Raw genomic sequence first — 17,258 nt, 5'->3', positions numbered from 1 at the left:
GAAAGTTACTATACGTTTACGTTGGTTCCATACCGCCTTATAGCGCCAAACCACAACCATTTCACATGGTCACATAACTGTGGCTGATTCTGTCAGGGCTGCCAATTGGCAGCTATTTCATGTCTTATCCAATAAAAGCGAGATTGAATTCCATTCTTATTTATATTTATAAAAGTGTCATAGTTGAAGGATATTTACTAAACAAAAAGGCACAGCAGTTCTGCCACTAATTTTGTCAGCTGTGCTGCAGTACATTGCACCCGCCAAGAAATAAATAATGCTTCACAAGTAAATCAATACATTTTTAGTATACATCAGCAAACCAGCAGACTGGTATGCTAACATATATTGGCTCTTACCCATGTCCGATCCTCTGGACCAAAAATAGTCTTATATGGTGGGTTCACACAAAATGGAATTGCAGCAGATTTCATTCTGTGAGTTTGCAGCAAAATCCGCTGCTATTCCCGGCACTGTCAGTTTGAATAGGTTTACATACTTGCAGCAGAATTTATGTAAACACTCTGCCCCTTAACCCGTCACGGCCTGGTGAATACTTTGCTGGGCAACGCTCCGGTCTGCTTCTGTGGCTCCCGGCTAATAGTGTCCTGCTCAGCCAATTAATGGCTGCAGCGCAACAGCGCACTGATTGGCTGTCAGGGAGCCAGGAGCCACAAAAGCAAGCTCGGCGCAGACCGGTAAAGTATTCACTGGGCCACGACAGGTTAAGGGGGGTGATGTTTACATACTCGCAGCAGAATGAAAATTCCCCTGCAAGTATGTAAACCTATTCAAACTGACAGTGCCGGGAATCGCAGCGGATTCCACTATGTGTGAACCCACTCATAGTGGCTACATTCAGTCCATTTGTAAGTGCATACAGTTTTAGGCTAAGCTAAAAAACAGGACAAGTAAGATAGACAGGACAGGACAGGGTTCTTCACAGAAGCTGTAGTAGCCTCAAACAGTACCAGATGCAGACTACCTCTTTAGACCTTCTCCCAAAGAGAGGCTGCACTGTACTTTACATAACCTCCCAACTTGAGAGGTAGGGCTAGACAGCAATAACGTCTCTCTCAGTGAGAGGGGGTTAAGCTTAGAGAAAACTCCTCCCATGCCTAGAAAGTTCTTTGTACATGTGTATGTGACTGCAGCAGTAGGTTAACAACTTTCTTTCAACCACAACACATCAGCATCACAGAACAATGTAAACACAATATAATTGCAAAAGTATAAAGCACATGTAAGGCTGGGGTCCACTGCACAGGAAATGCTATCCTCCTAAACTAGACTATTCCAAGGTTTATTTAGCTATGTATTCTATATTAAAATAAAACCAGGGTAACTGAAAACCACATTTAAAAAAAAATGTATTCTTGGTAGGAATTATGTAACTGTTTAAATAATGAGTGTGTTGCGGATGATGTCACTGTATAGCCCCGAGCTTCTAGTGATGACACCCAGAGTTAATAATTGAGATCACAAGGACAATCGACTGTGTATAATTTTCTTTAACCCCTTAAGGACCGGGCCTGAAATGGCCTTAAGGACCGGAGCAAATTTTATGAATTTGACCAGTGTCACTTTATTCATTAATTACTTCGGGATGCTTTTACCTATCCGGCTGATTCTGAGATTGTTTTCTCGTGACATATTGTACTTCACATTTCTTGTAAATTGGAGTCGATACTTATAACGAATCTTTATGAAAAAAACCAAAATAGCGTGAAAAATTGTGAAAAAATGCATTTTTCCAACTTTAAAACTTTTCTGCTTATACAGAAAATGGTTATACCACATAAATTATATATTAAATAGCATTAGCAACATGTCTACTTTATGTTGGCGGCATTTATTAAACTATATTTCATTATTTTTAGACAATAGGAAGCTTAAAACATTAGCAGCAAATTTCCAAATTTTCAGTAAAATTTCAAAATCAGATATTTTTAGGGAACTGTTCAGGTTTAAAGTGTATTTGAGGGGACTGTGTGTTAGAAAGCCTCACGAAGCACCCCATTTCAGAAACTGCACCCCCTAAACTCTGCAAAAGCACATCCAGAAAGTTTTTTAACCCTTTAGGGGAGTCACAGAAATAAAAGCCAAGTGTGTAAGAAATTTGAAAATTTTAATTTTCTGTGCAGAGATTTTATTGTAATCCAATATTTTTCATAATTATAAACCTATTACCAGAGAAATGCACCCCAATATTGATTGCCCCGTTTCTGCAGTTTATAGAAATACCCCATATGTGGCCCTATTGCGCTATTTGACGCAACCACAAGCCTCAGATATAAGGGAGCGCCTAGTGAATTTCAATGGCTCCGTTATTTTTGGTCATTTTTGACTGTACCACTTCAGGTTGGCAGAGGCTCTGGGGTGCCAAAACCTAAAAAACACCCCTAAAGGGACACCACTTAGAAAACTAGACCTCTCAAGGAATGTAACAAGGGGTGCGGTGAGCATCTGGACCCCACAGGTGCTTCACAGATTTTCCAAACAATATGACTTGAAAAAAAGACTAAAGTATTTTTTACACTAAAATGTTGTTCTAGCCTTCAATTTTTCATTTTCACAAAGGGATAAAAGGAAAAAAAAAAACACAAAACATGTAGCACAGTTTCTCCCGAGTACGGAAATACCCCACATGTGGACATAAAGTGCCAAGCGGGCGCAGGACGAGCCTCCAAAGGGAAGGAGCGCCAATTGGCTTTTGGAAGCTGGATTTCACTGGAATGGATTTCAAGGGCCATGTCGCATTTACAGAGCCCTCGTGCTGCCAAGACACTGGAAACCCCCCACAAGTGACCCCATTCTGGAAACTACACCCCTCAAGGAATCTAACAAGGGGTGCAGTGAGCATATGGACCCCACTGGTGACGGGCACAAATGTGGAAAAATGTGACGTGAAAGTGAAAATTTTCATTTTTTCACTTTCATGGCACAAATGTGCCCGTCATCCAGGGGTCCATATCCTCACTGCACCCCTTGTTAGATTCCTTGAGGGGTGTAGTTTCCAGAATGGGGTCACTTGTGGGGGTTTCCAGTGTTTTGGCAGCACAAGGGCTCTGTAAATGCGACATGGCGTTCATCATCCATTCTAGCCAAATCCAACCTCTAAAATCCAAATGGCGCTCCTTCCCTTCGGAGGCTTGCCCTGCGCCCACATGGCGCTTTATGTCCAGATGTGGGGTATTTACGGACTCGGGGGAAATTGCTCTACACATTTTGTGTTTTTTTTTCTCTTTTAACCCCTTGTGAAAATGATAAATTCAAGGCTAGACCAACATTATAGTGTAAAAAATTTAATATTTCATTTTCACGCCACATTGTTCCACATTTGTGCCCGTCACCAGTGGGGTCCATATGCTGACTACACCCCTTGTTACATTCCTTGAGGGGTGTAGTTTCCATAATAGGGTCACTTGTGGGGGGTTTAACTGTCTTGGCAACACAGGGGCCTTTTAAATGCAACATGGCCCCTCGAAATCCATTCCATCCAAATCCAGCCTTCAAATGGCGCACCTTCCCTTTGGAGGCTTACCCTGCACCCGCATGGCGCTTTATGTCCACATGTGGGGTATTTCCGTACTCAGGGGAAATTGCTCTACACATTGTGTTTTTTTTTATCTTTTAACCCCTTGTGAAAATGAAAAAATCAAGACATGATCAATGATTTAGAGTAAAAATTAAAAAAAAATTACACTAAATGTTGGTCTAGCCTTGATTTTTTTCCATTTCCACAAGGGGTTAAAAAAGAAAATGAACACAAAACGTGTAGGGTAGTTTCCCCTGAGTACGAAAATACCCCACATGTGGACATAATTTGCCATATGGGCACAGGGCAAGTCACCAAAAGGACAGAGCGCCATTTAGAGGCTGGAATGGGGGATGGAGGCCATGTCGCAATTACAAAGCTCCTGTGCTGCCAGAACAGTAGAAACCCCCGACAAGTGACCCAATTCTGGAAACTACACCCCATAAGGAATCTAACAAGGGGTGCAGTGAGCATATGGACCCCACTAGTGATGGGCACATGTGTAGAACATGTGCCGTGAAAATAAAAAATACCATTTTTTTCATTTTCACGTCCCAAATGTGGCCGTCACCAGGGGGCCATATACCCGCTGCCCCACTTGTTAGATTCCTTATGGGGTGTAGTTTCCAGAATGGGGTCACTTGTGGGGGGTTTCTACTGTCCTGGCCGCACAGAGGCTTTGTAATTGCATCATGGCATCCTCTAATGGGAATGGCGGCCATACCTATTTAGCTGGGGAAAAGGGACAATTCTAATTTATTTGGGGGTATTAGGCCAATTATTAGTTTATAAGGTTGGAAATGACAGGTGTCCATCAAATTCAACCTGTGTTGATCCAGAGGAAGGCAAAAACCCCTCGTGAGGCAGACGACAGTAGCCTCATCACAGGGGAAAAATTCCTTCCCGACTCCATAATGGCGATCAGAATAATCCCCGGATCAACGTGACCCCTGAAATAGGAATAAGGGACGGAATTTAGATAATGTAGAACCCCAGTGACGTGTGGTGCGCCTTGGAGCGATCCAGTATGCAGAGGCCGGGGGATCAGGACAGGTGTCACACTGGTAAATGGCGTCCTTCCTGATCCCCCTGTTACCCCACACTCTGCACTTCTTCTGGGGTCTCCCTTTCTCCAGTGTGGGGGACGTCACCTGGAAAATGTTGTCCTGGTGCGATACGGGGTCCTTCATATCCAGAAGCGCTGGGTCCGCTCCATGGCTGCTAAATATTAGGGCGCTATTACTGCTTCTGATATTTTCGGATCGTGCCGCAAGCTACAGTAGCTCGGGCAGCGAGGGACCGGAAGAGGGGGTGCTGGTATAAAAGTTATCCCCGTACAGGTGGTGACCTTTATCCAGCAGTGGGAAGATCAGTTCCCGGACGATCTCCCCACTAACTCCGAGGATGGGGGGGGAGGGGGCATCTGGGGGCTGGATTCCAGTGTCCCTTCCTTCATACACTCTAAGGGTACGTGCACACTGCGGAATCGCGAAGGATAACCCTTTGTGCATTCCGCAGTTGGCACCCGCCGGCGGACTGATGCAGGCGCACGTCTCCGTCCGTGTCGTAGACTCCATTCTATGCAGGGGCGGATTCCGCTCTGCGTCCAACGTGTTGATGGAATGACGGATGATGGAATCCGCCCATGCATAGGATAGAGTCTATGACACGGGCGGAGACGCGCCCCTGCATCAGTCCGCCGGCGGGTGCCAGCTGCGGAATGCACGAAGGGTTATCCTTCGCCATTCCGCAGTGTGCACGTACCCTAAATCTGTAAGTGTACCCTGAGGTACTCTCACAGAGTTTGTAGAATTTCACGCCATACCGTCATCTCTTATTGGGACGGTACTGGCGGAAAAGACGTGTCTGGGGGGCAGCGTACGCTACGCTACTCCCAGACACGTCACTGGATGATGAGGAGGATGAGGATGAATGGAGGAACGAAGGACCCCCCATTCATCCTCACTGGCTGTTTTGGTGTCGGAGGCAATAATAATGTATGCGTCCAATACCGAAAACACCCTGGGGGCCATCTTTATATGGGGATTGGTATATGGGGTATGTAGTGGTGTAGTGTAAAACTTTATTCAATGTAGTGTGGTGTAATGTAGTGTTTTTTTACGAGTTTTTTACAGTAAGTATACAAAAAAAACCTACGCCAAAAATGGTGTTGCTGATGAATGCCGCACTTATGTTCGGCACTTATCAGCAGACCGTGGCAGTAGGATATAAAAAAAAACACCCTACGCCAAAAAGGAGGAGTTGCTGATTAGCAGCGCACTTTCGTGCGATGCTGATCAACACTCAGCGGCGATAGGGTGCGGAAAATAGAAAAAAAAAAATTGGGAAAAAAATTTTTTTTTTTACTACATTCTGAACATCCCTGTAGTGGCTGATACGTGTATTACACTTATCAGCCGCTAGGGGGCAGCAGAGAGCAAGATCCGAAAATAGACGACGCTGGAGCCGGAAAAATACGAAAAAAGACGACGCTGGAGCCGGAAACAGACGATCGGGACTCACGGAAGAAGCCGAAGTCCCGACAAGATGAAGAGGACGCCGGGAACCCGGAAGACGCCGATCAGGACCCCGGGACAGGTGAGTAATGTACAAATACCTGCTCCGGACCCCTCAGCTACCTAGCTGAGGGGTCCGGAGCAGGTATTTATTACTTGTGGGGACTTTGATCGCCGTGAACGGCCGGCCGGCTGGCCGGCCAATCACGGCGATCGGGACGGTGGTACCGTGACCACCATTACTTTTTACAGTAATGGCGGTCGGTGCCGTCCTCGGACAGCACCGACCGCCATTTTTTTCCGGGTCATCGGGCCACCGATGGCCCGGAAAGGTTCCGATCGCCGCTATGGGCTTATCAGCCAATAGCGGCGATCGTCGGCATGGGGGGGGTTAACAACCCTCCATGCCGACAGGGAGAGATGGCCTGCTATGTATTATAGCAGGCTATCTCCCCCGATCGGGACCCGGTCGGCCGCGGCGCCCGTTTAAAGGGCTGACGTACCGGTACGTCATGGGTCCTTAAGTGACAGTGATCCATGACGTGCCGGTACGTCATGGGTCCTTAAGAGGTTAAGGGTACAAACCCACTTGACGTATTTGCTGCGTGAATCAGTCTTAAAAATAAGCAGGCAAAACGCAGGTTGGCTTTATACAATTGTTCTGCGTTAAAATACGCAATTGCGTATTTTTGAAGCGTGAAGCTACATGCGTTTTTCGCACAGGTTGTTAACAACTGATGCTTTGCTAACAACAAGCTTCACGCTTCAAAAATACGCAATTGCGTATTTTAACGCAGAACAATCGTATAAAGCCAACCTGCGTTTGCCTGCTTATTTTTAAGACTGATTCACGCAGTAAATATGTCAAGTGGGTTTGTACCCTAAAGGGGTATTTCCATTACGCAAAATACATGTTGAATCATCCCCCCTCCTGGAGATAAAGAATTTGTTCCATACTGAGCCACTAGAAGGCATATTGCTTTCTGCTGAAGACACTAAAAACTGTGTGAGCCGTTTACTTTGTTTCTGCTCTGAACCCTCTGTACTTCCTTCCCTTTCAAAACGGCTCATGTAAATAGCGTCCTTGTCCATGCTCCCCGCTGTTCTCCTAGCTTCTGCCCTCTGCCACTGCTGGAACTTCTGAGTTGGTCCCTGAAGTGACAGGCTGCCCAGCCAAACATTGGGCGAGACTTGATAGTACCGCGGACAGTAATTGGCTGGGTGGCCTGTCACTTCAGAGATCAGCTCAGAAGTGCCAGTAGCAGCTGTGAGGAGTGGTCAGAAGCACACTACAACACGAGGTGCGTGGACAGGTATGTATAAAGTTTAGGGCTAGGTTCACACTCTGTGTCTGTGCGGCTGTATTGCGGGTGGTAAATCATCGGCCGGATTTTTCCGGTTCATGCGTACGCTGGAAAGTATACGATATACGGCTGCACAGTGCACACTATGTATGAATCTACGGCCCGATCGTAAACGGACCCGTAAAAAATGAACAAGACCATTGTTTGCGGCTGGAAATGCGGCCGTAGATTGACAGGCGGTCCGTACGGAGTACTTCAAAAATAGCCGGCAATGATGCCGAATGCCGATGCCTCTAATAGTTAATATATTAAATTAATAAAACACATTTTCTTTGTAATAAAGTCCCTTTCGTTGTTCAATAATTTAATTCTAACAAATCCATCATTGTGCAATTAAATATACTGTTAAAATACATATATATATATATATATATATATATATATATATATATATAAATAAATGTATATTTATATATATATATTTTTGACAGTATATTTAATTGTACAATTATGGATTCGTTTAAATTAAATTATTGAACAACGAAACTGATTTTATTTCTACGAAAATGTGTTTTATTAATTAAATATGAATTAGTACAGGAAGCTCCAGTAAGCCATTAATTCATATTGCCGGCAATAGAGCATTCTGTACTAATCATCACTTTACTTTAATTAAAACATCAAATGTTTCTTCTAATTATGTTATCACAATAGCATTATTAGAAGAAACATTTAGAATTATATGTGCGCTCAGCTGATTGGCTGATCGGCTGAGCGCACATATAATGAGCCGGTCCGCAGTACAGTGACTTCATTGTGCTGCGGACCAGCGAAGAGGACACATCGGGGTGAGTATACAGCTCTCCCCACCCCCTCCCCTGCACTGCACCCCTCCCAGCAAGGAAGGGGGGTCACTTAACCCCTTCCTTGCTGGGATGGGTGCAGTCTGACATCAGTCTGGCCCCGAAGGGGTTAAGGGGGATGCAATACATCCTCCCTTAACCCCTTGGGGGCCAGACTGTAAGCAGCCCAAGGGGTTCTTTAACCACATAAGATCTTAGTCCCAAATTTCATGAATATTGCATTTGCTGTTTACACCCTGTACACTATTACTTCATTCCTATAAGACATTATCCTCAAACAGCCAGAACTAGGATAGAAACTTTTCAGCATCAGTGACATAGTCTTAAGATTGGAAGAACTTACAAGAAAATGAAGAAATATGAAAGGAATGGAACAAAACAGGGCGCGGTACACACTTAACAAAAGTACATCCTCTTCTACTTAGGGATGGGCTAACTAAAGATATTATAGGTTTATGCTAAAGCATACAGGAAAATAACAGAGCATAACAGGAGATCAATACAGCAAGCAGGACTTCCTGATCTCGTTCTCTGACTAACACATTTACTTCTCTCCATCCTTAAACTGCATTATATTAATATATTAATTAAATATATATATATATTGCATTGATCCCTTTGACCAATCAGTGTATTGCTCATAGAACTAGCCTAGGGAGACTACAGAGCTGTTAAAAAAAAAATATATATATATATATATATAAATAAATCCATCCTTTAGTAAAACATCCCAGCTCTGGTATTGTCCCTGGGAATGTAGGAAGTGACAAATAGTGGTGCACCGTGGAGAGGAGCTCTCAGGGTTTTAATAACATCAGTGATTGCACCTTGTCACCACTTTGAAGGGTTAATCTAACAAAATCATGCAAGATTTAAAATATCTTTTAAAAGTACAGGAACACTTTTAGGGGTATTAGCATTATTTCAGATGGCTATATATGATTGACAATAATAGAAGTTTAACCATCAGTGCAATATGTATTTTAATCCATGATATTAAATATTAACACTTTACTTTGCTACATTAACTATTTTTATAAGCTGCTATATGTTATAAATGCATATTTCACTTATATGGACATGGATTAAACATGCAAATTATACCTGGAGTTGACAAGATTACCTACTCTGTTTAGTTACCTGTGATAAAAATGTCTCCAGCATTTGTGACAGCTTTTAGATGGTCTTAATATCATGTCTGTTTATAAAGACAAGTGTATTTTGTTCAAGATGAATGTTCTTATTGTAAGGAGAGCTGTTCTCTCTGGTTGTTGTGAGGTCGGATCACTGGTATATACCTGCCTGCTCCTGCTCTCTTTGAGACACATCATGTGAATCTTGAGCACACAAGCAAAAGGACTGAAAACATTGGACTTCATTAGTATGACACAATGAATATCAAAAATGTGGAGGTGGTTCTTGTAAATATGTAACTTTAAAGTGTCCCTGTTGTTATAACTTTTAAAAACGTAATCAACAGTAAATGTAATATAAGCAAGTTTGCCATTTACATTCATTATGTTTTTTTTAGTTATCATGGAGAACACAGCACTTCCTGAGTCTAAATACAGGAAGTCCTGTGTTTCTCAGGTCATCTGATTGCTCACAAAGAAGGCAGTCATTTGGTTGACGGACACATTGAGCTGTGACACTCTGAACTGGACGGAAATTCGTGTGTTGAAGGCCATATTACACAAAGCAATTATTGTCCGTATTTGGCCGATTATCGTCCATTACAGACGATAATCACTTTGTGTGATAAAAGAAAACAATCATCCAATGTGCACGACGCCGGCTGACCGCTGTTTTTTAACATGTTAAAAGACAAACGACTATAATGATCTGCTGCCGTTGTTCCGCCGAAATAGGTGCAGCAGCAGCAGACTGCCACTACCTCCTATGGACTTCACTGCAGCTTCCCATGGCCCCCTCGCTGTTGAGAGTGGAGCAAGGAGCAAGTGAGCACTGACCTGACAGGTAGGCGCTCCTTTGCTCCCACTGATCGACCCCTGTAATAGGGGTTTTAGTCTCTTTTTTCAACCAGCAAAGACAAAAAGGCTGCCTCCAGAGACTGGATTTCTTGTAAGTATAGCTTTGTTTTACAGCATGATAACAAAAAAAAATAAATAAATAAATAATGAATGTATATTGCAAACATGCTTTATCTCACATCTGTTGTTGATTTAGACTTTGAAAGTTATAACAACAGTGATACTTTAACAAATTGTGCCCAAAACGGTGGATTTGGCCACTGTAGGGCTGGCTCCTGCTCCTGGCAACACTCTCAGACATAGACCCTCGGGAGTGTCCACCAAGGATTGCGAAGGCTGTTGGGGATTTTAATCCCACACGTCAGGTTCTTCTACTGACAGAAAACACACCCGGCTGGGTGATTGCAGCTGCCCACCATCCATCTGGCCCACAAATAGGGGTGTACTTCACCTCCTCACCAGATAGAAGATTATGTTAATAGTCCAAAAAGTAGTCCCTTTGAGTGTGCCAAGTCACAAAATGCCCATTTTGGAGATCCTTGACAAATCTGTATCCTCCGTAGAACTTTATCAATTGGCTTTTCCAAACCTCATTGCACCGCTCATTCCTGCTTTTTCCCCCTGTACCAGCACCTGTAGCTCGGAGGGAGTAGGTACTGCCAAAGGAGGGGGTGCTGGGTCTCTTGGAGAGCGTTCTGGCTTAAACTTGGCTCTTTTACTGAGTCAGCAAATACTGGGCCTGTAAATGAAATTCAGCCACTAAGGGTACTTGAATGGGCCTCAGGCAAGCTTAACTGCCTCACAGGGACTACTAGACTCCAGTCACTTTCTTGAACGTCCATGCCACATATTGCATCCCAGTATGATGGTGGTGGATCATGTGGAACCGCCTCTTCATTCCAGCTGGACTCCCAGCCTCCCTGTAGCCCCAATAGTCCCAGTAATGTAGCTGCAATCAGCTGTTTTAGTGCGTTTCTTTTAAGGTTCAGACAAACGCGAACTTTAGGCCAAAGTTCGACGAACCTGCTGAACCTAAATTTTAGAAAGTTTACTCATCTCTAATGAAAACCCTACAAATTATTAAGGTTAATGGGGTTCATTGGATAATGTTCACATCCAACATGTAAGAGATCTGTAACTGCTATTTTCATTATTCTGCTCCATGATTAAACAAAATGGGAAACCAGGACACATGAAACTAGCACATAGACCTGAATTGATAGTAACAAAGTTATATTCAAATCAACTGTTGCAAGAAAATGATATAAATTTGTAAAAAAAAAATAAAAAAACTTATTTAAAAAAAAAGTCTAACCTTCCATCACTTATCAGCTGCTATGTTCTATAGGAAGTCATACTGTTTTTTTACATCTCACACAGTGCTCTTCTCTGCAACGTCTGTACAGAGGAGGAGAGGATTGCTCTGGGAGTGTGGACAGAGGTGGCAGTAAGGAACACGGCTCTTTCTGGAGCTTCCAGAGCTTCCACAGCATAAGAACAAGCGAGTTTAAGAGAATTTTAGAGCCAGTCCTTGGACAATCTGATATCCACCACAATAGAATTATGCCAGACTATGTTGGACAATTGTTTAAACATGCAAATAATAAAAAAAATATTACATGTATAAAGGGACCTTAAAAATTGTTTAATATTGTATAGATCTTCTCTCCTCTATGCGCCAATAGAGGCATTAGCACACTCTATATATCAATTACTAGACAATTACTAGACAAGAAAAAGAGCTTTCATTAATTCCTGATTATACCCATGTAGGCATAAGGAAGAGGGTAACAATAAACTGATGGTCCTTTTACACGGACATGGTATTGTTCACCACATTTAATGATTCAATGCATTTAATCACCACAGCAACTATTCAGCAATAGCCAAACAATTGCAAAGACTCTGAAAATGAGTGCTGATCCCACTGATCGGTGCTCATTTTCTGCCTTCCATGGCTTCGTGTAAAAGGGCCCATAATAAAGATTTTGGGAAGTGTAAATCATACTCAAGCCCATTACTCTTTGCTGAGTACATAGTGTAGATAAGAAGAAGAATTGTGTTGCTACAGTAATTATAGACATTAAAATTGTCAGGTGTGACTAGTTGTTATCTCCCAGTAGATAGCTGTTTATTACTTGCTATTTACATATGAAAAACTTGATAGTCTAGATTTTCTAGTAACTGACCCTTTAGACCTGAGGGGGTTTCGCCCATGGATGCCCCCATCATTGTCTTTAGACTGAAGTCATTGCAGAAATCTAGATTATAATTCCTTTAAAGATGATCTTTTACCTCTTTTCTTTTTGTTTTACATTGTGATTTACTTTTTGTAACAAAATTTCGATAAAAATATTAAAATAGAAAAACCTCTGTCCGGTCAGTAACAAGCAAGAGGTTGTCTCATCAAATAATAATGGTGAACCTTGTTTTCTTCAATACAGATGAAAGGACGTGACCGTCTAGACGTTCCAGTAACTGACCTTTCAAACCTTGAAGTTTTTCTTTTGTCTATCAATATGGGAAAACCCAAGTCCCCAATATCATTGTAACATCAATGGGTAAATCTCAATTGTTTGTCTTGTTGGTAATAGTAATATCAATACTATCTCTTTCCATTTAGCCTGTTATGGCATTTATTAGTGATGAGTGAATAGTGAGATATTCGAATATTCGATATTCGTACGAATATCCCGCGAATATTCGAATATTCGATCGAATATTCAATCCCATTAAAGTCTATGGGAACAAGTATTCGATTAGTAAAAAACATCTATTTGACCATTTGGAGGGTAAAACCGGAAGCTGGGGGATTTGAACGCTTATCGAATAAATATCGAATATTCGCGGGATATTCGTATAAATATTGAATATTCGAATATCTCACTATTCGATGGAATATCTATTCGATCGAACAGTATTCGCTCATCACTAGCATTTATATGAAGGTGTTTACAAGTCAGGACTACAGTGGAAACCATCTAGCAAACCCTCTGCAGGGAAAATGCTTGCAAAGGTTGGTAAAAAGGGCTTAAGACAGTGATAGTGTTAAAGCGATTCTGTACCCACAATCTGACCCTCCCAAACCGCTTGTACCTTCAGATAGCTGCTTTTAATCCAAGATCTGTCCTGGGGTCCGTTCGGCAGGTGATGCAGTTATTGTCCTAAAAAACAACTTTTAAACTGGCAGCCCTGTGCCAAATGGCCATGGCCTAGATTGTGTATGCATTAGGCTGGCACAAGCTCTCTGTCCATCCTCTCCACCCTCATCATCATTAGGAATGCTCCAGGCAGATTTTCTACTATTCATCACCTGTGTCAGCACGGCACATGGGCTGGATCATTAAGGCACCTGTGTAATGTTCAGACATGAGAAAATGTTCTAGGGGCATTCCTAATGATGAAAAGGGTGGGGAGGATGGACAGAAGGGTGGTGCAAAGTTAGGGCACAGATACTTTAAGCCACGGCCATTGGGCACAGGGCTGCAAGTTTAAAAGTTGTTTTTTAGGACAATAACTGCATCACCTGCCGAACAGACCCCAGGACAGATCTTGGATTAAAAGTAGCTAGCTGAAGGTACAAGCGGTTTGGGAGGGACAGATTGTGGGTACAGAGTCACTTTAACTTTAATGGCTTTATTTATTCTCACAATCAATAAAATTTTATATTTTGTCTACTAGAAAAATCTAATGAATATATATGTAAACCCCTATGTGAATGATATTGTTGTCAATGAGCTCAACATTGATTTATTAAAACATACAGTGGCTGCCAATACAACCAGGCATCCACTTTCAAGGAGAAATATACAGATAGCTGTATTGGTAAACTACACTTAAAGAGGTAGTCAAGGCAAAACTAACTTGTCCCCTACAGCAATCAACTCTTTCCAGCGGCTCCATAGGAATGAATAGATCCACGGGTCACGTGTCGTACCCATGGCTGTATTCATAACTAAGGAGCCGGGGGCCGACATTGAGATTGGCAAGGGGTTCAGACGTTGGACCCTCCCCCCCACACACACCCTTGCGCAATTTCTTACTTTACTTTTAGCTGCTGAAAACCCCGCTGTTTGCAAGAACGAAGGGGCAGGTGCTCTGCCCCTTCATCTCCGCTGCCGGGATACGAATCCCGTAGACTACCCCTTCGTTCTAGCGATCGGCGGGACACTTTAAAGCAAACAAACCTATGCGGGATAATATTGGACTTACCATATATTGATTTGGCATTGGGTTTTGACATCCCATTTAGTCTAAAATAGAGCAGAAATATTTATTAGTATATAACAATAAGACTAATAATAAACCAAATAATTATACACTGATTTTCCATGGAAGATACCATCACATGTCATTATAATATAGAGCATTTATGCTACAAAATTGGTGCAGTGACTAATACATTCCAGGCATGTTTCAGTACATGCACACCAGACAAATGACAGAGATACTCATTTAGCTTTTCTACAAGGGCCTGATTTCATCCCATGTAAATGTGAAACAGAAAACACAAGGTTATTCAATAAACCGGAAGTGTTGTTTTAAGTCAGCTCTAAAGAATCCAGCTGGAGTGGTTTGGCCTGAGTGCATGTCCCACTCCCCACCCTCTATTCTCATTCTTGGATTTACCTCTGTATTCCCGCCACGCAGCTTTACACCAGATTAAGGTGAAGATAAGGAACACAGCTGTCAAATTTTGTCTGATTGTATCACAATAAGTTTGTGAATCAGTAAAAAAGCACAATAAAGGGTAAAAGCTAGTACTCAGAACAAGCAATACAATTAACATGCAGGTATATATCAAGATTAGATGTGGTTAGAGGTTATGCCATATGCAGGAGCTTATGGGAAGGTGTCATTAGGAAATGGTGATGGCGGGTCAATAGTGGTTTCTAAGTGCAAATAATAATAACAGCTGACTGGTTGAAAAATCTACAGAGGGAGCCATCTGATGGTATTACCAATGCATACAGTGTTTAAATCCTATAATGATGCTGTCTATAATAATCATACCTATGTAGTGTCTAGTTCCTCCGAATACTGAAGAAGCATGTACTGGAGCATTCAGGCCCTCTGTGTGCCCCTGTATATTAACCCCATACAGCTCCTCCCACCCTTTATTTTGCTTCCTAGAAGTAAGGTAAGTAAGGCACACTTACTCGGGCTGATCACTGCCTCCTGGCACCCTGCTTCCCAGGGCTGTATTCAGAGACTGTTCTAGTCCAGCTATAAGACACAATCACATGATCCCACAGCCGGACTGGGTCTCTGGGCTTGGTTACAGAGCAGTGCCAGGAGGTAGCGATATGCCTGGGTGAGTAATTGTGCCACCTTACTCCAAAACAGGGAGCGGGTGTTTTTTAAAAGCAATTCAAATAATTTACTTCAGTCCAGTCACCAAACTATAACAGACTTACCATGTTGTGGAGGTATTCTTCCCTAGAAGAATTAATTCTAGGAGAGACTATGATGGGTGCACTATAAGCTGACACACAGAGAGCTTTCTGAATGCTCCACAATTTCTAATTCTTCAAGATTTCTAATTAAGTTAATTTCACACCGAGCTGTATTCCTAATGTTAGTCATTAACAAATGCAGACATGGTACATACCGAGGGGAGGAGCTCATTCTGACTCGCTAGTGATCTTCTTCCTATTTGTTAAGAAAAAAAAAAATTGTTACTATAATCATTTACAGCAATGCTTGAGGAATATCTACAAGCAAATGAGGGTAAATAATATTTTAAAGGAGAACTCTGGTGAAATATAAAAATCGGGGGCGAGCAGGAGGTGGTGAGAATAAAGAAGCTATACTTACCTTTCCCCATCCCCCACAGCAAAATGTCACCACTTATTGACCGCTGCCAGTCTCTTGTTTTTCCTGGTTTTCTGCATCGGCACGTCCTGGCACAAAATATTGGCTTAGCCAATCTGTGACTGCAGAGGTGTCCCAACCCAGTCACTGACTTGCTGAGCACCCATTTCTAACCTGGGGTGTAACATTGCAGGGCCAGGAACTGCAGGAGACCATTAGTGGTCTGTGAGTGGGGGTGGATTTTTCCATTTCCCCAGAGTTCTCCTTTAAGAAAATACAGGAATTTCACCTTCCTTTTTTCATCATCACAATCATCATCTTCAGCAGTTCAGTGCTTAACTTAACCCCTTCCTTATTGTGCTGCTGTTTCTTTATTTTCTGCTTACATAGCACCTTGCAAACCTAGTACAGAAATAACCACCTCCCCCCAACATGCTAGTAGTAGTAGTTCTAGTAGTACTGTAAATTGTCCTGGCACAGTGCCAGCCCGCTCAGTACAAAGCATTTACATCAGCATTGTATCATGGCATAGTAGAGAGGAAAGTACCAGTGTGTAGCACTGGCAAACTCCGGCCAAGCTCTGCTGCCACTCCTTGAAATAGAGAGCATGGGAACTAGCACCACAGGGGTACTCTCAGTAGCAGTTAGTTAACTAGCACCACAGGGGTACTCTCAGTAGCAGTTAGTTAACTAGCACCACAGGGGTACTCTCAGTAGCAGTTAGTTAACTAGCACCACAGGGGTACTCTCAGTAGCAGTTAGAGCACTAAAATCACCTTGCCACCACTCAGAACGGTTATTCTAACCAAACCATGCCTGTTTTTAAAACCTTAAAGTCTACCATCCATGTTCTCCATACATACATACATGGGTGTATATAACATATTGGTCCATAACACTATTGTCCTCAACATACCAGAAGCTTAATATACTAGAAGCTTTAGATGAAAGTACAAGCAAACAAAACACCACACAGTCAAAGTCCGTGAAGTCCATGCCGCTCCTCCCCAGGTACCAGGAAAAGCTGGATCCAGTCCTGAGAAACTGGGAGAAGTTTCCCAGGTCTGGATCCAGCTTTTTCCAGCACCTGGAGCAGAGTGGCACGGACTTCAAAGCCAGCAGCCTGACAAGCTGCCGGACGATCCTAATGAAGGGATTCGCCTTAGGAAGTGCTGTGTCTTCCATGATAACTAATAATAATAATAATAATAATAATAATAATGAAAGTAAAT

The 17,258-nt window shown here is 42.5% G+C and overlaps 1 protein-coding gene across 2 annotated transcripts in view; it reads right to left on the bottom strand.

Moving 5' to 3' along the window:
- EPS8L1 (EPS8 signaling adaptor L1) overlaps positions 1–17,258 on the bottom strand; it is a 76,359-nt gene that overhangs the window by 34,593 nt on the left and 24,508 nt on the right. The window contains exons 2-3 of one of the 2 annotated variants that reach the window (XM_069947552.1): positions 15,824–15,864; positions 14,425–14,465 (exon numbers count right to left, since the gene is read on the bottom strand). In XM_069947552.1, the coding sequence (XP_069803653.1) occupies positions 14,425–14,465; positions 15,824–15,840 (58 nt within the window). In that variant the 5' untranslated portion in view covers positions 15,841–15,864. Of the gene's footprint in view, positions 1–14,424; positions 14,466–15,823; positions 15,865–17,258 lie in introns of those variants that run through there. The other variant, XM_069947554.1, reaches the window with a different exon arrangement.

Source organism: Dendropsophus ebraccatus, chromosome 12 (genome assembly GCF_027789765.1).
Source record: "Dendropsophus ebraccatus isolate aDenEbr1 chromosome 12, aDenEbr1.pat, whole genome shotgun sequence".
Lineage (NCBI taxonomy): Eukaryota > Metazoa > Chordata > Amphibia > Anura > Hylidae > Dendropsophus > Dendropsophus ebraccatus.
The sequence above is the reverse complement of the archived record's forward strand: the minus strand, read 5'-3'. Positions and strand labels throughout refer to the sequence as shown.